The 23,415-nt window shown below is 42.7% G+C and overlaps 1 protein-coding gene across 3 annotated transcripts in view; it reads right to left on the reverse strand.

The window, feature by feature from the left end:
• Positions 1–4,856: 4,856 nt before the first annotated feature.
• SLC38A1 (solute carrier family 38 member 1) overlaps positions 4,857–23,415 on the reverse strand; it is a 38,483-nt gene continuing 19,924 nt past the window's right edge. For 2 of the 3 annotated variants that reach the window (XM_042815792.1, XM_042815793.1), the window contains 11 exons: positions 21,868–21,960; positions 21,487–21,568; positions 20,577–20,659; positions 19,614–19,672; positions 19,372–19,497; positions 17,076–17,155; positions 15,772–15,872; positions 12,563–12,681; positions 11,909–12,050; positions 11,705–11,802; positions 4,857–11,083 (listed from right to left, as the gene is read on the reverse strand). In XM_042815792.1, coding sequence (XP_042671726.1) covers positions 10,979–11,083; positions 11,705–11,802; positions 11,909–12,050; positions 12,563–12,681; positions 15,772–15,872; positions 17,076–17,155; positions 19,372–19,497; positions 19,614–19,672; positions 20,577–20,659; positions 21,487–21,568; positions 21,868–21,960 — 1,088 coding nt within the window. In that variant the 3' untranslated portion in view covers positions 4,857–10,978. The remainder of the gene's footprint in view (positions 11,084–11,704; positions 11,803–11,908; positions 12,051–12,562; positions 12,682–15,771; positions 15,873–17,075; positions 17,156–19,371; positions 19,498–19,613; positions 19,673–20,576; positions 20,660–21,486; positions 21,569–21,867; positions 21,961–23,415) is intronic. The other variant, XR_006168307.1, reaches the window with a different exon arrangement.

Genomic DNA, 23,415 nt, shown 5'->3' on the forward strand with positions numbered 1-23,415 from the left:
CTTTTGCTTAGCAGGGCTCATGCTTTGCTCAGTTGCAAAGAGGAAGAGAGAAGTGCTGGACTTGCCCTGGTGTGCTCAGGAGCAGGCAGGGATGCATGGAAGCACTGGTCTATGGGAGATAAGTAGGTGGTGTCTGAGCTGCCTTCCTGCTCACCAGAGGCTACTCTGCATCTCAGCAAGACCTAGCCGACCTGCATGAAAGAATTCTGTTCCTTAGCTCAGAGTAAAGGTGAAGGTTTTATCCCCTGTCTGAATTACCTTGCTCCTGGGTGATATGGTCAGTGATCAGAAACAAATTAATATCCCAAGTGAAGATGAAAATTCTGCTTTTGTGGTGATCCCGAATCCATACTGAAATAATCAACACAGCTAAGTGTCAGTTATTCAGGCTTTTTCATCAAATATGATTGGTTGCCCTGTATCAGAACTCTTTAAGAAATCAATTTCTCTTAGTACCCCTGTTCCCCACTTTTGTTTCATTAGCAGTAGGGCTTGTGGCTTCTGGTTAAAATTATCTGCCTGCGTAAAGCAAAGAGGTTGACCCTGTTTGTTCTGCCCAGAAAGGTGCCAATTAGTGCTCCACTAGAGTCAAAATTTAACAAAGGCTTGAATGTTCCTGTTCCTGTTGCTCAACAAGATTGTTTATCAATTTACACGGAGGCCACACTGCCTTTTCAAAGTGCTGCTGGAGGGCTGCCAGACGTAGTAAGAGAGACTGCTTTCATTGTTTAAATGCCACTGAATACAAGAATGGCAGACTGATGCTTGTTTTCCTTTTATTTTATGATGATCTAATTGCCAGATATATATAATTCCTCATTACGGCAGGGAAGTTGTTTCTGCAGCATCTGGTACTTCTCTGATTATCTACAAACGGTATCTGAAAATTAATAGGAGATCCAGCTTTCCTGTAAAAGTACTAGTGGGAGCTGTTGCCTGCACAAAGCCTGAGGAGACTTCAGAGTGCACGAACTGCCTTTGTCAGGGAGCATATAATTTTTTTTTTTACATCCTAGGAAATTACAGGCTTTGGTTACGGCTTCAAGAAATGTGTTCTACAAATGTTGTAGCATCTGTATGTTGCTGTTTTTACTGCAGTCGTTGTGCAGGTCATTAATCTGATCTCACGTCGTAAAAATTTCTCCACCCTCTTTATGAGTTTCTTTGTTATCATAACACTTTCCAATACCTTGGTGTCTAGCTCCTCTATACTCCATTATAATTACCCAGGGTAGAACAATGCTTTTTTATACTTGTCATGTATTTTATACATGTCCCACTCCTTCAGTGGAGCTGCTGAGTGCCATGTTTGCCACATTGCTGCTGTGGGCTGAGTATCCAGGAGCGTGGCTAAGCTCTGCAGAGCTGCTCCCAGAGGCTGGGAGACATTTGGCCAGCAGATCCTCCATGCTCTGGGCTGTGTGTGGAAGCTTGGCAGTGCAAAGCTGCCGCCTCATCCTCTTCCTACTGCTCACTTGCAGATGGAAAGGGGTTGGGTGACAGCCATGATGTGGTGGCGGTGGTGGTGGAAGTGGGAGCAGACCAAGGAGGGAGCAAACTGTATTACAGAGCATACAGACAAGCAAGGACAAGGGCCCTTTGTGTGCATGTTAGGAGAACCCACTTGCATGGATGCCAGATGCCCACCAGTTCCCCTACAGCTCCCAGAACTTGCAGCTTATTTCTGATGGCTGTGTGTGCAGTGAGCAGAGGTGAGACCAGTTTCCATAGAAACACAGGGGAAAGATGAGGCAGCACATCGGAGGTGAACGCTGTCTGATGGAGCATTTTGGAGCTCAATCAAAGACGCTGGTCCTGCTAGGCTGTACCCCATTCTGCATGGGGCCATACATGCTGAAGGCCACAGCGAGACCCAAAATGCACTATGCCTGTGATGAGGCACAGGTCTGCTTCTTGCAGGTCCTGGGAGCAGAGCTGGGAGAGTGGTGCCTGCATGGAGCCCCTCGCAATCCTATTCTGGCCATCCTCCATTGTAAAGTGGAGAGAAAGCAGCATTTGACGCTCCTACAACTGGTACATCGCTTTCATCTCTTCCATCACTGCCAAAAAGCTCTGCACAAAGCTTGATCTGATGCTGTGTAAAAAAGAGAAACTGCAAAGGGGAGTGTTGAGCAACCTCAGCTGTCACAGAATCGCAGAATCAAAAAGGATGGAAAAGACCTTCAAGACCATGTAGTCCAACCATCAACCTGATCTACTGAGTCACATCCCTAAGCCACGTCCCTTAGTGCCATGGCTGCACATCTCTTAAGTACCTCCAGAGATGAGGGCTCCCTCTCTTCCCTGCGTAGCCCATTCCAGTGCTTGAACACTCTCTTTTTGAAGAAATTCCTCTCACACCACTTCAGACTGTCCTGGTTAAGGCAAGGTGGTGGCAGCTCTGCCCGGGGTGCAGGGCCAGACTATAGCAGGCAGTAATGAGGCAGTGCAGGGCTGCAGCCTCTGCCTGAACAGTCCTGTCTGCCTTGTGCCCAATGCTCCCTACAGTGGCAGGTGAACTCCTTCAGGCTGCCTCAGAGTGGGACTAAAATTTGTCGCACGTGTTCTGTCACCTGCTGAGATTTTGTTGTGCCTGTGGCAGCTGTGCTTTTGTACGTTACATGTGTATGTGTCCTTCCAGTAGGATGGGAGCTCACTGAGCCTTACTGGAAAATCAGCAGTTTTTGGGAACATACCTGATCACAGGTCCCCACAGGTGTCTAGGAAGGAGGAGCTCACAGGACATGAGCATGATCAGAGCCTGGTGCATTCACAGGGTATGGCCTGCAGTGATGCTCTCTGCCACACATCAAACAAACATCACTAGCTTTTCACAGCTGCCAGTGGGGCTTGCCTTCTGCTGTGCCAATGCACTGCCAAAGAGCCATGACAAGCAGGGAGCCAGAGCTATGGCCGCCTCTGAGGAAAGGACTGGAGGCTTCAAGCAGGGAAGTGTTTTCCAAGGAAGGGACGTGTTTCTCGTCTCCAAGATATGTTTTGGTTTCCAGTTCTTCAGGGCAGCAATGCCAATGGGGCCAGGCCCTTCAGCCAGGCAGTGCCATGGAGCAGCTTTGCTCTACAGACGGGCTCACTGACGTGGTGCGTTTGCACAGGGGTAGGCACCCAGCCCATTGCAGTCTACTTTCACAGCTCTATTGTCTCAATTTTGGTCGAACTACACCTTTTTCCAAGAATCCCACTAAGCTCATGTTTTTCAAGCAGTAAGCCATGGCAAGGATGAGGCCTGCTAAGCCAACAGCGCTTTCTCTTGCCAAAGCTGTGGCATTTAGCAGTGTAATACACACAGGCTTCATTGTCTCTAACAGTAACTTGAAAGTGAAATGCATGGTAGGTAATGTCTGTGAAAGACAGGTACTAGGCTGCCTGAAAACTTGTGTAAGAGCACTGTTAATGGTAAGTAGGGCCTGTTTCGACCAAGGCACAACTGCACACGAAGCAAATGCTGCTGCAGTCCTATGGTGCGTGAGAACAAAAGCAAAGACCACATTCAGTTTGTCATGGGTTTGTGACTAGATAGGTTGGAAACAGACCTGTTACTCTTCTCAGCTTCCTCCACACTTATCAAGGCTGGTGTGAGCACTTCCAGCTCTCGGCACAGTGAAGAATGAGATGTCTTAATAGTGGCTGAATTTAGCTTCAGCCTGAAGACCAGCTGCATGAACATGAACTGAACTAAAACTTCAACCAAATGGGGGGGTGGAAGGGTGTCTCTCCCTTCAGATGGGGCATTCTATGCCCAGGGAAAAGGTAATTTTCCTTACTTTTTGTACCCCCAAGTAGGGAATGGTTAGATGAACTCAGACATCTGGCCAGCCACAGGTATTCATAAAGACTAAGGAAAAGATAGCAGTCAGTGGCTAGGAAGGAAGCTGCCTTCTTTGGTTTTGGGTGAACTTGAGGCAAAGCTGTCAATCTGCACTGCAGAAGGTGACAGATGCTTGCGCTCTTCTCTGCAGGCAGGAAGAATAGAAATACAGCTTCTTCACTCCTTCTACTCCGAAAGCCATTCTCCTGAGCTTTAAGGCATAGTTCTGAGGTGACTACTTCGGTGGGTAGAGAGCAGAACCGAATGGTATGCCTGAAGGGGCCAAGATATTGGACCAGGTCAGAGACATTTCCCTGGGTTTGTGGACCAGGCAAAGACTTGTCAAGGATCTCCTGGAACACAGATCCTTCCATCATTTGTCAGAGGAGCTGCGCAGGCTGCATCACAGACACTGACTCCTTCAGACTCATGGCCAGGGCTCCAGCCAAGGGCTCGTCGTGTAAGTGATCACTATAATCTCAACACTATTTAAAATTTGTGGTCAAAGGCAAAAAGTTAGCATTTTAGACCTCCTTAGGCTGTGACAGAGGCACTTTGGCAGATCTAGTCAAAAACACTCAGATATCCTCCTCGTCCTTCTGCTACAAGTTTCTGCCTCAGTAGCAGAGAACATAGAGCAGGGGTTGTTCTATTCCAGACACTATTTTGGCATCTGAGCTCAAACCCAAGTACAGGAGCCCTTATAGCTTTACACTGAAAAAGCCTGGTGAAAGTGTGGATATCCTTCAGGGAATGGACAGAAGGAAACACTGATCAGCAACTCTGTTCTGTGGTGAATCTAAGTCCTAGCTTCAAATCCCTCTAAAGCTCTGTCAGAAATGCTGATCTCCACAGCCATGTATTGTTGTGCTCTATATTCTGGTCTTATGGAATTGGCTTTGAAGAGCTGCAAGCCCTGAGTGGAAGTGTTTCAGTGGAAACACTTGCATAAGAGTTGGGAACACATCCTGTTTAAGGGATTAAAATGATACGCATTCATCCCCTTCAAAGAATGACTATAGCCCAGATGTTAGCTTAGATCACAATTTTAATGTTCAAAAACTATAGAGGTAACAGAGAGATTACAGAACATAATACATTTTGTTTTTTTAGTTTATTTACACACTGAAACTGAAAACTGCATCATTTATTTGAACATGAAGAGCACAAAGTATGATGATGATAGCAGGAGCAAAATGTTACCAATCACTCACTTGAACAATCTATTAGAGATGAGCTCATATTGAATGTACATCACTCAAACTGTATTGTTAACACTGGGTTTGGGTGAGCCTTAGCGTACCTTGGGATGCTATAAACAGATTTCTATAAACAAGTTTCAAGTCTTGTGGAAATATACCTTTACAGTTTGTATTTTGTTGGCTGTAACAGTGAAAACAAAACGTACTATTAATTTGAAAAGCTCCATAGAAGTGACTGCATGTAATTTTTTCCTCAAATTTGTGCTCACGGTGAAAGCAAATGCTATTTCAGGTTTCATTTTCATCCAAGATAATAAACTAAACATGGAAAGAATACAATTATTTTTAGACGCACGTCTCAAGCTCTGCTTTCCATCAATCCTGAAAAACACATTTCCATGTTTTACTAGAGAGACTCTATGCCTGCAGCACCAAGGCTGCGCTCCTGTAGAGGCACTCTCAGGACTTACACAACTGTGGTTCCCTTCCACCCCCTGCACCCCAGACACGCAGCCATCCCCTGAACAAAATGCTGGTGTCTGCTTCATCATACATACAAAGCCATCCCTGTGCAGCTGATATCTCCCAGCACAGGAGGTGCTAGTGTTGTGGTTACAGATAGCAGATGCCTGAGGCCGTGGTGGGGAGCTGCGGGGCACAGGCTAAAACTGCACCAGTTGCTGTGATTGTCACCTACCCTGGTATGTGATACTTCATGTCTCAACTACGTTTTTGCTGGCTGAAAAGGAAGTGCACAAGTCCTTGTCTGACTTCTATCTGTACTAGTTGCCTTCCACGGAATATAGATACCTATGCCTGAAAACCAAAGTGACATAATGGTAGGGCAGGCTGCAGGCTGCAGCTTACTCTGCTTTCTGCATAAGGCTGTGTCAGCGTGCTGCTGCCACCTGACCTCAGCTCAGGAACTGTGGACACTAAACGTGCCCTCTGTGCTAGGAAAGACTTGCTATGGAGAAACCAGGGAGATGTGCTGCAATTAGGCCTAGCAATTTCATGGGACCTTTTCTGTTTTTGCTTTTTTTTTTTTTTTTTTTTTTTTTTTTTTTTTGGTTTGCTGTTTTTACATTAGCAATGTAATTATAATTTCAAGTTCAGGATTTAAATTGCCAACTCTTGGAAGAAAGGAAAAGATATAGATTTTGCTAAGTCTGAAGCTAAAGCACTTATATTTCTATTAAAATTATTCTTAATATGCAGAGCCTATCTCAACACTTATATATCATAGGGGATAAACAACTGCAAAAATATACAGCATCCTATTTATTTACAATATATATATGTACATAAAAATGAAATTTCCTACAGTAAAACACAACTGCATAGATTTGTCTTCAGAAACACAGGCATGTGTACAATTTGTGAATTCTAGACCTTTCCAGCCCTGTACTTTTTAATAATCCATTATCTTTTTTTTTTTTTTTTCACAGTTTGTTACAGAAATCCTTACATTAGATACAAATAAAACATTCTCTGTGTACCTTATAGGAAATAAGGACTTTCCTGATGCCAAGCTGTTTAAGCAAGCAGCCTGGTACCAGGAGATAAAGCCATCTCACGGAACTGCTGATGGACCTGAATACATTCTGCTGTGCCTCTCTCCTAAAGGCACCGGGGTGAGACATTAGGACTGGAGGTGGGATAACACCACATGGAAAGAGTTTTGTTTTGACCAAGATGCTCTTTAGCCTTAATGTAAGGTTCAAGCAAAGAAACGTATTAAATTAATGACGAGCTAGAGATACCACTGCTTGCAATTGTTAATACTCCGAATCAGAGAGACCTGTGGTGCTTCTGCCTTGTAAGGCAGATGTACAGACAAAACCCATGTAACATCAGAACTGCATTTGCACAAATGACTTGTTCCAAGGGGAGCATAAGCTATGGATCTGTATGCAGCTCAGGACAACAGCCTTCAAGGATGGGTGGGTGTCCCTGCCCTCACAGGATGGGGCTGGCCCTTCCCCCTCCAGCTCCACACAGGGGTCGGGCATTGCTCGGGTCTGTGTGAGCCCTACTAAAGACCTGTGCTGCTGCACAGATTTGGCACTGGCTCTCTGACCAGGAGCAAGCATTACCCAGAGAGATCTCCACTTTCAACACACTGTTCTCCAATAACAACCCACTGTGTTTTACTTATTAGGCATGTTTGCTGCCAGCCAGAGAAAAGTAGCTGTATTCTGCAACTGAAAGGGTGGTTTAAGCTCAAAACTAATTTCTTTGCAATGTGCTGTGGATTAGGAGAGGCAGCAAGTCTGTCTTTTCAGTGTAGGATTAGCTCCTGCGATCTTACTAGAAGCCCCTGCTCCTAATTACTCCTTCCTTGTCTCTCACCACTCAGCTGTTGTTATTAAGCAAAAGAGAAGTTTAAAGTATTTTGTTGCACTTACTAGGAGCAATTTTTCATCCAGTCTATGAAATTTGCAGTGCTCACGATAGTGATAAACTCTCTATGAAAAGAAAGCATGCTACCACCTACTAAGCAGATAGGGTACTCTGGATCCTATTAATTTAACAACAGAGAAACTCCTACAGCATTTCACTGTGCTCTTTAAATCCTAGCTAAAATGTGGGACTCGTACATTGTTGGCTACAAGTTCACTATTCCAAATGAACTGAATAACAGCAGTACATTTTACAGATAACCTCATACAAATATTGTCATCCATCACTGATGTTGACAGTTACAGCAGGGTCTATTGCATTCTGTTAAGAATGTATAAACCTGATGAGAAAACAAAAAGCACGTTATTTCACGTTCATTACCACAGACATCAATAAACACATGATTCCTTTCCATAAATATCTATAAATATGATGCCAGTAATCAGCCTAAGCAAAATTCCCTCTTTTTTTTTTCTTTTTTTTTTTTCCACAGACCCAGAAATAAAGCCTACTTGAAGACTCAATATTTCAGGTATCTGTCTTTCAGTATCTAAAATATGCTTTGATGGTACTGTACCTTGGGTAATTTCCCTCTGTGCACACACTCAGATCATTCTTCTCCCTATTTATCCAGTAAAACTCCAGTATACAAATAAACCAGGAAAAGGAAGAAGGCTGAAGAACAAAGAGGGGGGAGAGGGATTGTCATGGAGGAGACTCAGGAAGATGCAAGAAGCAATCAGTCATCCAACAGCTCTTCAAGTCAAAGTGTAGTACACAAGATTACATAATATGGGGAAGGGACAGAAGGGAAAACATAGTTGTGACCTTGCTGGGACTCTGTGCAGCAGATCAGACCTCTAGATCCTACCTGGGTGTTTGAAAATCACTTGAAGATCTCCTCTTTCACAGCCCCTCAGTGCACAGAATATCACTGCTCATAGATCAGTAGTAGAAGGATAAAGGGGGAATGAAAGCAGAAGGGCATTGGAGCATTATGAGGATAACACTATACAGTATTCTCAGGTCTGAGTTAGGTTTATTGGGATGAAATCTAGAGAGATTATAAGATGCCTTGAATCCTGACACGTGATTACAGCAAGCTAATAATAGCATGATCAAATGGTTTGGGCTGGAAGGGATCTTTAAAGATGATCTGGTCCAACCCCACTGACATGGGCAGGAATGTCTTCCACTATAGCCCAGGTTGCTCAAAGCCCCATCCAACCTGATCTTGAACAAAGCCAGGGATGGAGCATCCACAACTTCTCTGAGTAACTCGTTCCAGTGCCTCACCATTCTCATCATGAAGAACTTCCTTCCAATCTAATTCTAACCTTTTCTAGTTTAAAACCACTGCTCCATGTCCTGTCTCTACAAGCCACAGTAACATGTCTTTCTGATTCAAAGTTAGAAACCATCCTCCTGCTATGGCTGCCTTTGTGGGTGCCTGTAAAAGGGATGCCACAAATGACATCTCAAGCTGGAAGACACAAGGAACAAGCTGAGAGGAGATGGCAAGCACAGATTCTTCTCTCTAGACTTTCACTAGGACCTGGACTTGTAGTCTACGGTGAATGAGGGCCCACCTGATGAAAGTGGTCCCTGATGAAGAGGGGACTTCCAGTTTTCTTCTTGCTGTCAGGCTGCTCCAAGGACCTCTCCACACATTGATGCCTAAAGTCCAAGTAAGGCCTCAAACTAACCTCTCTGTATGTTACCCTTAGAAACCAACTCTCAAGGTCCTGAGACCCTCTGTGGTCTCAACTCTCAGTGCCTTCAAGCCATGTAGGACAAAGTGGGGGAACTGAGGTAATTCAATAGCTCACAGAAATCCCAAGACCCTGAATTCTCCATCCCTAACCTCAGAAACAACAGGCTGTAATGACAGTTTACTCACAGGCAGTGCTGTTAACTACAGGCTCCTCCCACAGCTACAGTGGGAGCCAGAGGGTCACTGCTCACTGACATCTCAAATACAAATTACTTAGGGCATTACTTAGCCCTTGGATGTGACCTAGGGCTCCCTCAGCCTTCAGGCTTTTTTCAGGAGCCAGTTTCATCTTATGAGAGCAAAACTCAGACACATTTTTAGCTCACAGGATGAATGATACGAAGTGAACACAATTATGCTGCTGGCAGTGCACTAACAGATGTCTGCTGAGTATGGTCAACTATCACCTGCTTAGCATTTGAATCTCTACAAGTAGTTCTCTACACCAGCTATAAGGCATTTGGCAAATAATCTGTGGACAACAGATACAAGTTACAGTGTTTCTGCTAGTAGTAATTTAATGTCTTTTCCATAACTGTTATAAAGAATTGATGTGAAATGTAAATAAAACATTTCAATAATGCAAAGTGTTTATGTTATTTGAAAGAAATATTACAGACTTCAAATTCCATTAGAAATCTGGTGGGTGAAATCTTCAGTAGGGTAAGATCCTGCTCCAAATGCAGTCAGAAACCCTGCTGACTTCAGCGGGAGGGGGGTGAAACACGAGAGGACCAAATCTCTACAGGGTCACCCTAGGTGTGTACAGATGAATCCAAGAATGCAAAAGGCATGAGGTATCATTAAATGTGCAGGTTTTGATAAAAATGGAGACTGCCATTGTTTTCTGAGAAGAGCAGGGCATTAGTGAACAGTTTGATGCAGAAACTTCCTATGGAAATCTCTGAGCATCTGCTTCTCTTCAGGTTCAGGTACTCATTGCAGATGCTCATTGCTGAGCATCCTGGCTGTTGGTGGCCAGGTGCAAACTGAAAGATAGCAGGGAAATGGTGGCTGATGATGATCATCCTACTCCAGCTCCTTGTACCCCTTTGCAAACACAAACACAAACACACACACACACACACACGCCTGCTTCTCAAAGCAACAAACGAGCCAAGCCTAAGGCTGGCTCCTCCACTGCAACATTACAGGAGAAGCACCAGATTTAGGACCTAAGTTTATACAGCGCTCATTTATGCTCTGGTGGTGCTTTTTGTATCCATATCCAGAATGCTACACTTAGTTGGTGAGGCAAATGGTGTACAAAACAGCAACAGAACAAACAAACAAACAAACAATGCATACAATTCGAGAGCAGTTTTTGTTAAAACGCAATGGGAAAGGGAGTGTACTGATGACATTTGGGATAATCACTCCAGCTGGAATTGATAACACATGTTGCTGCTCTAAAGGAGCAGAGCTCATGGTTCAAGGGCTAAGAATAATAACAGAACAATGCAGTTCATGGGTGGAAGTGGAAAAACAAATTGTGATGAATTCCTATGAGCAATACTCTATATAGTCTTGCAGACAATACAGAATTTATGCTGATCTGATAACTCAGTATTGTGGGACAGAACGATATGCCTGTTGGAATAACGGGTCTGTTTTCTGCAAGAAAATACACCCAAGACAGCATATTCAGTACTGGAAAATCATTATTTGGATTTGATTTGAGTAAACTCACAAAAGGTAGAATAGATAACAGAATGGATGGTTGCGATTTTGGTGTGTAGCAAACAGGCATGTCTCCTTTTCAGAAGGTCAACTTCAGTTGCTGCCTTCAGTACTACCTCCTGACTGTACCCAGTCGTAGATGACCAATGGGATGCTCACTAGGGAAAACATTATTCCCAGTGCCAAGAAAAGGGAGGCCTGAAACAAAAAGAAAAGTAATGAACAAAATAAAAGACAATTAATTCAATTGTGTTAACTTTTCTTCTTAAGGTGATTTACAAAGTGATGTATCAAAACCATGAGCTAAAATGGGATATGTCTTCTGGTGAAGACAAGACCCATAGATAATTAAGCAGATTACTGTCATTAATAATTACGTGCTGAACATCAAAAACAATTTTTCCCCTTTCAGTTCACTTGTTAGATGCCAACCATCCCTAAAAAGGATTAAATGAGTCTGCCTTTAGGACTTATCAGCTCCATTCTCCTCAAAGCCTGGATGCGGAACGTGCTGTATGCCTTCTGATTCAGCATACCGAAAGGACATCCACATCTTGGTTAAAACTGTGGCTGCTTGCAGAGCTTCTGCTCCCCCAGAGGGAAGAGTTCCTCACTTCACAGAGAAGAGCCCTGGTGCAAAGGGGAGCCCAGCACCAGGAAACACACAGAGCAAATGAAAAGGCTGCTAGCTAATGGAGGCAAGAATGGAAAGTCAGGAGAAGCAGCTTACACACATTCAGATTAAGCAGACTTTCTATCTAACTCATTTTAAGGAATGACATGCAAAATGCTTTGCATAGACCCGAAAGGAATGCATACCCAAATCCTCTGAGTAAATTTTCCTCCATCCTGATGTGTAATTTTTAAATACAATGATGAAGGAAGAATGAAAATCAGCATATTGGCAGAAGTGACCCCTGCAAAATTCAAATGAATGAGTATTATTAGTTGCCAACACCATAACTATTATGTTGCTAATTAGCAACAGTTTTTTACTGGCAGTACGAAGACAGGATACTGTACCTACGACTCCAAAAATATCCTTCATGGTTGGGATAAAAATGACTAAGAGGTTGATGATAACCAAAAGAACAAAAGTAACCAAAACATGACGGCATAAGTCAAACTTTGTTTTTCTTGCCAGCTCAAATAATGACGAACGCACCTGTAGGAAAAGAGAGTTCTCTGTTAGGAGCAGTCCATCAGCCAGTTCAAGGCTCCCCATGATTATTTTATCCAGTTCTTCATTTGACAACGAGCTCTACATGAATCTGGCAGAAAATTTATGCACTCAGATGTACTGCCTTTTGAAATAATCCTTGCAATTATTCTGGTGTTTCAAAACTGTATGTGTAGATGCATCTGAGGGATATTCTTCCCTTTCTACCATGCCTTTTGGGATAATGAACTTCACCTCTCAGCCTGCTCCAGTGAAATCATGTGAAGGAAGAGAGGGCCCTTGTGGATTCAAATTACAGCTAAAAGTGATTCATTTATTTCCTGCAGGGAAAAGCTCTCCAGAAGCCACTGGGAATCCGGTGTGGGAAAAGACTGATCCAAGCTCAAGTTGTTTTTTAGCTGCAACATTAGTGACTAGCAAATGGTTGGACTGTTTTGAAAAAATCCGATGTGCGCAGAGATCACTTGCTTCCAAATCATGTGGAGCCTTTTACTTACAGTGAAAAACAGCACTGGCACCGTGAGTATAACTGCAACAATCACAGCCAAGCGCACCGTCAGGATGAGGATGTCATCTTTACTCTGGTACTTGTGAAGCAGATCTGACTGCACATTTTCTATGGAAAAGACAATCAGGTAAGAGTTCTGGCAAGGAGGCAATTAGTTTACAAAAATCACTGCTTAACAACAGACTTCTTGAACAACAAGTGATTTATCTGCAAACAAGAGTATGGAATGAACATTCTTGAGTTAAAACAGCATTTTGAACCAAATCTTAATGATCTCATTATTCCAGATTAATCCTTTGGAGGACTGATTAAGGAATGCATCCTAATTCAAGACAGCACATGCTTAAGTCTAAGGTGATTTTCACTGTAGGAAAGACAACAGTGAGACATACACCAAAACGTTCTTAAATATATGCATATATATGAAAAATAATTAAAGTAAAATAAGCTACTTCTAGTCAGTTCTGTGGACTTGTTTTTAAAGTTTTAAAGTTTGAAACGATATGCACTGCAATGGCTGAGTTAAATATACATTACAGGGTTGAGATCAGTTAATCAAAACAGCCAATAAACTCCCAGTACAAAGCAGTGCCTCTGTTTCCAAACAAGAACAAAACCTGTCTGAGGTCAGCTCCCTGTGGGATGTTTTGACATCTGCACTCACACCCCTGGGCAGCTCCACAGAGGGCTGCCCTTCTGAATTTTCTCTTAAACCTGCTGCCCCCTACAGTGCCCACAGCATAGCCAGTGCGTTCTGCGCAACCAGCGTGCCCAAGGGAGCACGCTGTGCTGCTAGCGGGAAGGCAGTGGCCATGCTTTAAAAAGCCCTCCTGCAAAAATGCTCCCTTTGCACTCCGTTTAAATACTGATAATGGGCAGGGAAAGCAAGTTGCTGGGGGACCTACGTGCTTGCTTTGTGTCTTTCTAGTATTTAGGCACGGCAACTCAGGGAGGCGGCTGTGAAACACCACAGAACCACACTCGCTGCCCTGTTTTAGAACAGCTTGTATTTTGTTTCTGTCTGCTAATCTTAGAAGGCTGACAGTAAACTCTTAAACCGCTCTTAAACCGAAGTCCTTAAGCGGAACTCGGTGGGCATGTGTAGATCAAAATCTTGGTACAACCTCCTCTATTCTTGAAGGCAGAGAGCCGCCCTGCAGCGAAACTCCTGTGCTCCCCCCGGGGCATCCTCCTGGGGCGAGACCACCTCTCAACACCTCTCCGCAGCGCCTGAATTCCAATCAGGAGAAAAAAAACACTCTCCCACCTCCCTGCAGGTTAGGAGTGGGATTTTCAAGCCGGGCACATGCACAGCTTCTGCGACACAGAGCTTACTCTGCTCCTGCGAGCACAGACTGCAACTTCTGTACCGCTCACGGGCTGCAGCCGGGTAGGAAGTGAAAGGCAAGGCTTACAGTTGAAGGTCTGTTTTCCTTTCAGCTAGATACACCACAGAGCCCAACCACAGTGACCTTTTAGGGGAAGAAAAACACCTCTTTTCTGTAATTCTGCAATGTAAATATAGTCATAACTGCAATACTTTCGAGAACACAGCAAACAGACAAGCACTACTGGTGTAAAAATGAAATGGACAAAATAAAAACCCTGGTCTTACCCAGCTAGGGAAGAGGTTAGAAAACTAAGTGCACATACATAAGGCAAAATCTTAGTCCCAAGGGCAAGTAGGAGTGGAGTGGAGGGGGTCAATATTCCCTAGGCTCCTCTCTGTGTTGTTTCTTGTGGCACTAACCCTGAGATCACCAATGTTTGTATGAGCCCCAGTGGAGCTGTGTGGAAGCACATGGTGTCCATGTGCAGGGACGCCTGCTCCATGAGGGAAATTCCTCTCCCTCCCAGGGGTCCGGAGGATGCAGCCTCTGCCTCCTCCATGGGGTGTGAGAGGTTCCCAGGTCCCTACGGGTATCTGCCTCCTTACATCCCTGGGGTGACCTCACCAAAATTTCCTTCCTGCCCAAGACAAAGTGTCCATGGGAGTGGGTCCATGCTGATTCACTCCCACTGCCCTCCCGGGGCTACTGATCTGATGTGTTTCTGTAAGTGTTCTAGCAAGCAGCAGACAGATGAGAACAGCTGCTGCTGCTGTCACTTGTAGCAGATACTCTCTCACTTCCATCAGTTTTATTGGGAAAATCACAACTGAGGACCTCAAATTACTTCAAGACAAGAAGGCTCAAGGCGTTACAAGCCTGAAAAAATTGAGATAGGTACACCTTTGGAAAAAAAAAAAAGCCAAATTTCATATTTACTTATTTTCTTTCTCTTGCAGTATGTGGCTCACAATGAATGGTGTCACAAATGGGGAGACTGTAACAAAAAGGTCACTTGGGATATAGAATATACAGTGAAGAAGACTGATGACCTTTAGCTGACTCTGAGATAAAAGACAAATGTCAATTGAGTCATCTGTCTCATAACCCCTTAACGGCCTATGAGCAAACACACTGCGCTTCAACTTTTCCACTATACTGGGAAATGGGAGTAGCTTCCTGGGCCACATTCATTTTTTATCCTATTTACTTAATAATTATATCTGTTCCTTTAGGACAGCAATACAACACGGTTTGTTTGTTTCGCTAACTTAACCAATATTTTAGAAGAGACACAGTGCAAGTCCCAGACAGTGCAATAGCCACGCTTGGCTGCTGAGCTGGGACAACCCTCTGAGCTTCTTCACCCTTTGCAGTCAATTTATGTAACCAAAAACTGAAGGGGTGAACCCCAGGGACACAAGGAAAATACGTGGTGTTTTGTCTACGATTAAAACGTTAAATAAGAAAGCAAAAAATCCTGCTTCATTTGATATCCTGACTTATTTGATATCCAGTTCCTAGGACCTGTTTTCAAACCTTCTTCATTTTATACAGTCACACATCAGTTATTACCAATGCATACAAAAAGAAAACAACCCAGGTAAGGACCATGGAACAAAAGTCTTGGTAGGGCCCAGCTAATCCCCAGTTCCGCTAAATAAATCTTCCTCATACTTTGAATATGCTTTCTGTAAATACTATTTTCACTTGTGTTTCTCATCTCAGGGGGAGACAGGAAAGGGTTTATACCTTCAGTATGAAAACCCTAAGGAAAATTTTTTGAATAAGTATTTTAATGTAAGTGAATGGGACTTTCCAGTTGGGATTCACTATCGATTTCATGTGTATTCTCTGTCTGCATACTTACCATAGAAAGTCAAATAGCCAAATATGGCAGTCATAAAGTACATCACAAACATGGCAAAAAATGAGATATTTGAAACCAACTGCATTTTTTTCTGTGAGCGGCTGGAAAAAGAAAAAAAGAAGGCATATAAAATGGTTGGATTGCATTTCTGAATAGCTGTTTAAAAATGTATCAAGTCTTTGCATAAACATATCAATCCGGGAGAGACCCATGAATTCATTTTCATTTAAAACAGGCATTCATTGACAGCTGCACAAGGAAGAGCGAGGTGGGAGAAATTGATCTTGGAGTTTAAGCCCAGCAACGGCTCTGCTCCCAGTCCATACTCTTGTAAACAGAGGGAAGGGAAATTTGAGCGGGCAGGGAGAGCCCTTAAACACATCAGTAATTAAATTAAAAGGGCAAAGTAAAGGGAGAGTAAACATACATGCAGAAAAAAAAAAAAGTTCCAAAAACAACATTCTGAATGTTTGCAGAAAAAAATGTGTATTGCCATGAATAGAAAATAATGGATGCATACACACCACTGCAGATCCGCAAAATAGATCAAGTGTAAATATTTCATTTTTAGATATTTGCTGTGAAATAGTATATATATATATATATAGAGAGAGAGAGAGAGAGAGAGAGAGAGAGAGTTCTAAATACATGCAGGGATACCCTAAAAAGGGCCCAGAGAACCTGATGAACTCAAGTGAAATACAAAGTGCCCAGCTTTGAGCATATCCTGAGGGTCCCCATGAGTTTGGCTGTTCACAACCCTCCCTTTGGTGCCTCCTTCCCACTTCCAGGGCGCAGAGCTCCACACCAGCCCCATGTTGTTCTCTGCCCCAGCCAGGCTGCAGCAGGGCCAAGCTCCAGCTCTGCACAATCCTGCTCAAGACCACAACAAGTCGGCCATTCTGGTGAGAACACAGTAGCATAGGCAAGGCTGAAAATCATTTTTGTTTCTGGTACCACACCAGATTTTTAGCTACACTGGAACAAATGCCGTGGGCTGAACACACGTCTCCTTCCTATGCAAAATAACAGCAGTCGGCACAACTTGGCTCTCCCCAGGCTGCCATGTACTTCCAGAGAAAACTCCCCATGTATTGCATTATCCTCAGCTTTTCTCCACCCCAACGGCACCTCTGGGAGTCCAGCTTTCCTAGCTGACAGCCACACTCATTGACTTGTTTGCTTTTATTGAAGCACATCTCCTCTGAATGGCAAGAATGACTCAGAGCACCTCTGCACTAACATTTTCCATGCAAAACAGTGAAAACAATTAACAGGAAAAAAAAAAAAGGAGAAAGGCTTACTCTTTAAGTTCGCTGTAAATTGGAAGGACTGATGGGTGGCACACAAATGCAAAAGCGATGGTTGGCAAAGCATACACAGTCTGTTCAGAGAGAATTTCAGACAAAAAGTTAAGAAAAATAAGTATTTTTCCCAGCAGTACGAAGAAATGGTCTGTGTTGAACTACCTCAGCTCCCAGCTATCGGGGCTCTTCAAATGAATGTCAAGAACCCTTTTCAGAGAAGGCAGGAGATCTGTCAGCTGGCACATACTTAACAAAATATGGAGAGCAACACTCTTCCAAGAGGAGGACAACATCTTGGTCTTGGCCACCCAAGCCCAGTCCTGACCTTGTCCTCAGTGCACAGCAGTGGATGCCATGTGGCTGTGGGACTGCTCCCAGGCAGGGGTCTCCCTGCCCAGCTACTGCCACCGCCACCAACACGCTGCCACGTGTAACAGGGATGTACGGTGGATCAATGCTACACTACCCTGCCTTGGAATGGAGAGGGGTGCACACCCATGGTGCTAAGGCTGAAGTCCTGGAGATGAAACCCATATCCAGACTGTAAGAAAAGAGAAGAGGAATGCAGAACTTACAAATAAATGGATATTTCAAGGTACCAGACAGAGCCCCTTCATTTCCCAGGCCAACAAAAGGGCTAGGAGGACTGTGGAGGGAACATGCTTTTCCTTGGGGAAAGAGAGAGACCGTTACGTCACTAGGAAGCACAGAGGGCCTCTGCAGGGAGCCTCACCCACTGCTCAACCAAAAATCTGAGCAGGTTTCAGTGGTCAGCATCTGGCCAAGCTTTATAAATGATCTCAGAGCTCAAGCACTTCCATTCTCCCCTAGGAAACTGGTATGAGCTGAGATCACATGAAAAAGGTCCTCCTGGTAAAAGGAGTCGATTCCTACAAGCAGCTCTCCCCACTGCTCAGAGGTTTCCTCATGTTGGCCACAGGACACTTATCACCACAAAAGCCATCCTAGGGTTGCCCAGTGGGGTGGGATTCAGAAAGCACACTGGTTGCTCTCCAGTGGGGCCTTTCCACACCCTGACCTGTGCTGCCTTCTCTGCTTCATTCCCAGTGCACTACTGTTGTGGAAACTCCATCCCTAGAGATACACAAAAGCCTTTTGGACGTGGTCCTGGGCACTCTGCTCTGGGTGTCTCTGCTGAAGCAGATGGACCAGAGGTTCCTGCCAGTCTCAAAATGGATCTCCTCTCATGTACCAAAGTTGCTAAAGCGATTGGCAAATTGTTGGCCCTGAGAGCAAATCTCTAAAGCTTAAATACAGTGCGCCTAATTCAGATTGATTGCTCCTTCTGATGGGCATTCATCAGCTCTGAAGTAAACACTAACACGTCAGGAGAACAAGACTGCCCTTTGACACTGCCTGAACTGTACCTACACCTATGCTGCTACTGCACACCCAGCTAACTGCTTCTTGGCCAGTCACATTGGATCTGGGCTGATGGCTGCTCCCAGCTGAATGAAAGTGCTCGTGTTAATTCAGGTTGCTTCTTGCACTGAAGCTGGTAAGATGAATTAAAAAAAAAATAATTTTTTGCATGCATATACTATGCATATGTGTTCTCTATGAATGCAGTGGTGATACCCTGAGAAGCGTGCTCTACTGGATAAAGTGCCATTCAAGAGCACTGCAAACCAGCACAGCTGGAAGAAGAAATCCTCTTGCTCCCACAGCTACAGCCAGTTGCTCTTTTGCACTCTCTTGGCACAGCATTTTGTGCAGCTGCGCAGTGATCAAGGAAAGCATCCAGCTGAAAGGCCATCAAATTTTTGCTTTCAACTGTATCCTTTTTCCTCATCTTGTTCACCATATGGCTACAGAAACACATACCCTGTCACAAAGAAGTGGTTTGTGTGCAGGACAGATGGATTACTTCTGGCTTTTGGATGCAGGCATGGTTTACAGTTTCTGCTGAACCACAGCCTAAGCACTCAGTTGCAGAATGGAAAGTAAGAAGCGGTAGAAAGGAAAACTCTCATAAAGAAAGCATTTGTTATCTGGTAGCAGCTCAAGCTCACAGCCTCAGCATGCCTGCCACCAAGGCAGCTCACTCTGTCTCAGTTTCCTGAGGAATGGAGTAGCAGAGCAAGGCTGCAAGGAGCTACGGGCATCACGGCACCTCCAAAACACTGGGCAAGGACACCTGTCATGCATTCACCATCAGTTATGTGTGGAAGCACAGAGGGCAGGCCCTAAGTGGTGCTGAGCTGATTACAACATGGGGTGTAGGTGCATATATTATGTGAATCAAAAATAAGTATCATAAAGAGAAACATACCTTGGAATTAAAGATAACATACTTTGGCTTACACATATGCTCATGTGCTGAGCTATTTGATAGGATAGGTGATGTTGTATTTAGCTCCGGTTCGAGACAGGGAATTTGAAACTTCTTGTAAATAACCTAGAACAAGAGCTAACTGTTAAAAGCAATACTAAAAAGCAAATTAAAATTAAATTCAGAAATTCTGCATATCCTATCAAGTGACTGATCCAACAAACAAAACAAGCTGAACTTACCACTATCAGGAAAAACACCATACAGCTTAATGAAAATCCACTGGTGTAGCCAAGATACCCTGAAATTAAAAAAAAAAAAAAAAAAAAAAGTTATACAAAATAATTTTTATTAAACATATATTGCTTCTTAATTATCTACTCAAAGGAACAACTTGAATGTATTATATATTTAAAATATACTACAGGCTTCTGGGCAGGACAAAATGATCTTCATTTGGTGCCTTCCGTGTTGTAAGACCCTGAGATTTCAGACACAGCAGAGTTTTAATCCAATCAGTGTGACTTGTGCCTTCCTTCCTGAAGGCCACTGGATGGCACTTTAACTAATTTTACATTTGTAATAATTGAAATAAACTGGAGGATGTGAAACTGCAATCAGAATGTAACCCAGGTTCCCTGTGATGCAGAAATGTGAGCTTACTACAGGTTAATTTCCCAAAAGGAAATTCCCAACAGGAGTTCAGTGCCAAAATCTGTTACACAGTTTTAAAAAATACATTATGTTCCCACTGGCACCCCCGTGGACTCAAACACGTTTGAGAATGTGGTTCTCTATACACAACTTACATACAAGTTCAGCATTTTCAACTAAGCTAATCACTGAAAAATTCAACACTAACAGAAAGAAGAGTATTTTTTTTGCAATCTTCCTTTATGAACATGTTTTTACGTTACACATTACATAGAGTCACCTTATTGAATAAACATTGTCCTAACTATATATTTAAATCAATTTCCACAATTGCATGGATGACATTGATTTACACTGATTTTGATCACTTCAATGATTTAGGCCTTCTTGTTCCAAGATGCTCAAAACAAAGCATACTCCCAAACCAGGAGCAGACTCTCATAACAAGGACAGCACAATTTTTAACTTTTATTTGACTTGCCAGTGTGGCTGTCAGAGGCGCAATGTCTGGGCTCCTGTATTTTATTCCTGCAACAGCATTTGCATCTTACCTAAGTTCTTAAGGAGACATAAAGGGAGGATGATACCAAATGTCACTGCAACAACAAGAATCCGCCCATCCACGTACCATGCCCTGTATAAAACATTTAAAAAGTACCATGAACACACCCCAAAACCTTTCTGGCATTTCTCAAACTCTGCTGACCTCTTTGATCACTGCAGTTACAGAAGTACCTTTTTTATCCTTACACTATGGCAGGGGAGATGGGGACCATGTCTGAACTTTGCAGAAGAGTACCAGAATCTCTTAGCATCCAGCTCTTAAAACATGACACTGCTATGACTCAGATGCAGCATTAATGATGTTCTGTGTGTTGCATTTCCACTGCTCTGGCCAATTTAGTATGGAAGCCTGAGGAACGGGATCTCTATTTTCTTCTGGTTCTCTACAATACATTATAAAATCCAGTGTAAAGCATATTTACCACTATAGAAGAATACCATCCTTCTATAAAATAAACTGGTAAGTGTCATGTGACAATTGGCAGAAATCTAAGAATAATTTTCTGCTAATGTCATATATTAGTATACAAGAATTTGAAACTATCAACAGTGCTTCAGGGCAAAAAAAGTCCTGTAAGATGCTCAGAACACAGGGAAATATGTTAAACTTGCACTGTTCCCAGAATCTACAAATGTTACTAACGCTCTGAAAGACATAAGTCATAATCCTGCACTAAAATCTGCTGTGCAAAGAGTAACTGTTGATGACTTCATCTTTTTCTTTCCATTCTCTTTTCCTTCCCAAAGTTTTCTTGTTTGTTTTTAACTCACAGAAATATTTCTGTGAAGATCTACTGTTGTCAACCCTAAAGAATACTTAAGAGTTTTTATAAACATTTACTTAAGCTTCCTTACACAACATTAAATTCTAAAACCACCCAAATGAATTTAACTTACGAAAAAGTTTCTTCTTCTCCCATTAGAAACTTTATGGCAGAAGGCAGCTCATTTTTCACTATGAAGAGATAGCTCAGCATTGCTGAAGGAAGAAGAAAAGCACTTTAGGAAACAGATGAGATATTCTGCAGAATAAGAACATTTCTTTTTCCACTTTTTCCAATCTCAGCCTGTAAAGCTAGAAGACCTAGAACTGTAACTGACCATAAACTACTGATTATTCAGTAATAAAGTATTTTTAAAAGGCAATGTGCAAAACGTAATTGAGATCAAGCATGAAAATCCCAAGACATTACCAGGAGAATAGGGAACCTCCCTAGTTGGTAGGCATAACTTTACTAAGGTGCTTGTGGCTTGTATTTTTTAATATTCCTCCTTTACCTCCAACATTTTGAAGAGATGTAGATCCAAAGACAATCATTTTCCCAGGGGTACCAAAAACCTGCTCACCAAGCTTTTCATATACCATGCAGCCTGTGTGAAAAGAAATGAGGAGAAAGGTAAAGAATACAATGGCGTATGCTGCTGAGTCAAAACACTTGTGATTCGCTCTCTGCAATCATATCTTCCTGTTGCAACTGAATAGAGAGCCCTTTTGTAATTGCTAGGGCTGAAACTTGGGGAGGAATGTTTTCTTGATATCTGTACATGCTGTCTTTGGCTACCAATCACTTATGGGATTCCTTTAATAAGTCCATCTATACCTTTAGGGGCACTTTAAGTCCTGGTATCCCCATCCTGGCATATTAGTTTTGCAATCTCAGTGAGAGAGAGGTTGAACGCCTTCTCTCCAGACCAAATTCAGTACAACAAGGACCACAAACTGGCACTGGCAGTCTGGCCACAACAGACACCAGACTGTAATTCTGTAATTTTGCCTGGTTTGACTAAATGACCCAAATGAAGGCAGCCTCTGTTGTACAGGATGATTTACAGTCTTTAATGATGGCGTTCTTGTGAATTCTAGAATGTGGTATGTTTTTGGTAAAAGCAGAAGACAGTGTAAATTATAACAAAAGCTTAAATTTCTGTCAAGCTTGTGAAACTCCACTATTAATTGGATTGTGCTTCTGTTAAATGTTTTTTTTTTTCTTTTTGTCTCTTGGCTGTGATTCAGGCTGAGAAAAAAAAAAAAACTGGACATGGTGAAGCTGCTGAGACTCACAAGAACAGAAAGAGAAATACTGCAGATGTTGCACTGCACAGATTGTTTTAAAAATGGATCTCATTGTTTGTTTTTCTCTACGTTTCCTTATAGCTGACATTTCTTCTTTGAAGCCTGTATAAACAACAAGATTGACCTTAAATGTAGTGTTGTGTCTGTGATCTGGCAGCACAGAAAACAGGGCTTAGATTCTGGGAGCTAAAAGGCCAAAAGTGTTCACAATTAGGCCAGCACACCTAATTAAATAGGTATTTGCTGCCATTGTACACACCATAATAGTAACTCATCTGCATCCAAATTACATACTTAAATACACTGGCGATCTTATGTACAAATAATTTTAAAAATCTGGCTTCAGTGATTGTTAGTCAAGGAAAGAATCTCTTGGATTCAGAACACAAAGTTATTTAACCCTGTAGATAACTTCTAACTTCTGTGTTTAAAAATACATTTTGCTTAGAGATACACTTCCTTCTGAGGAGGAAACGTTCCCTTTTATTTTCTCCAACATGCAGGCCATCAGGAATTTCACACTAGCCATTAACAAACCTGCATTTCCAGGTAAGCTTCGCTGTAGACAAAGATTCATTATATTTCATTTCAAATTGATTTTGTAATGCAAATAAACTACCTGAGCTGTTCCTTTTACCTTGTTGAAAACAACATTTCACTACAACAGTATTCAGTCTTTGGTATATATATACATATATATATATGTATATGTATATGTATATGTATATGTATATGTATATGTATATGTATAT

This window comes from Centrocercus urophasianus, unplaced genomic scaffold (assembly GCF_019232065.1).
Source record: "Centrocercus urophasianus isolate 14NV4802_14NV808 unplaced genomic scaffold, USGS_Curo_1.0 seq_15, whole genome shotgun sequence".
Lineage (NCBI taxonomy): Eukaryota > Metazoa > Chordata > Aves > Galliformes > Phasianidae > Centrocercus > Centrocercus urophasianus.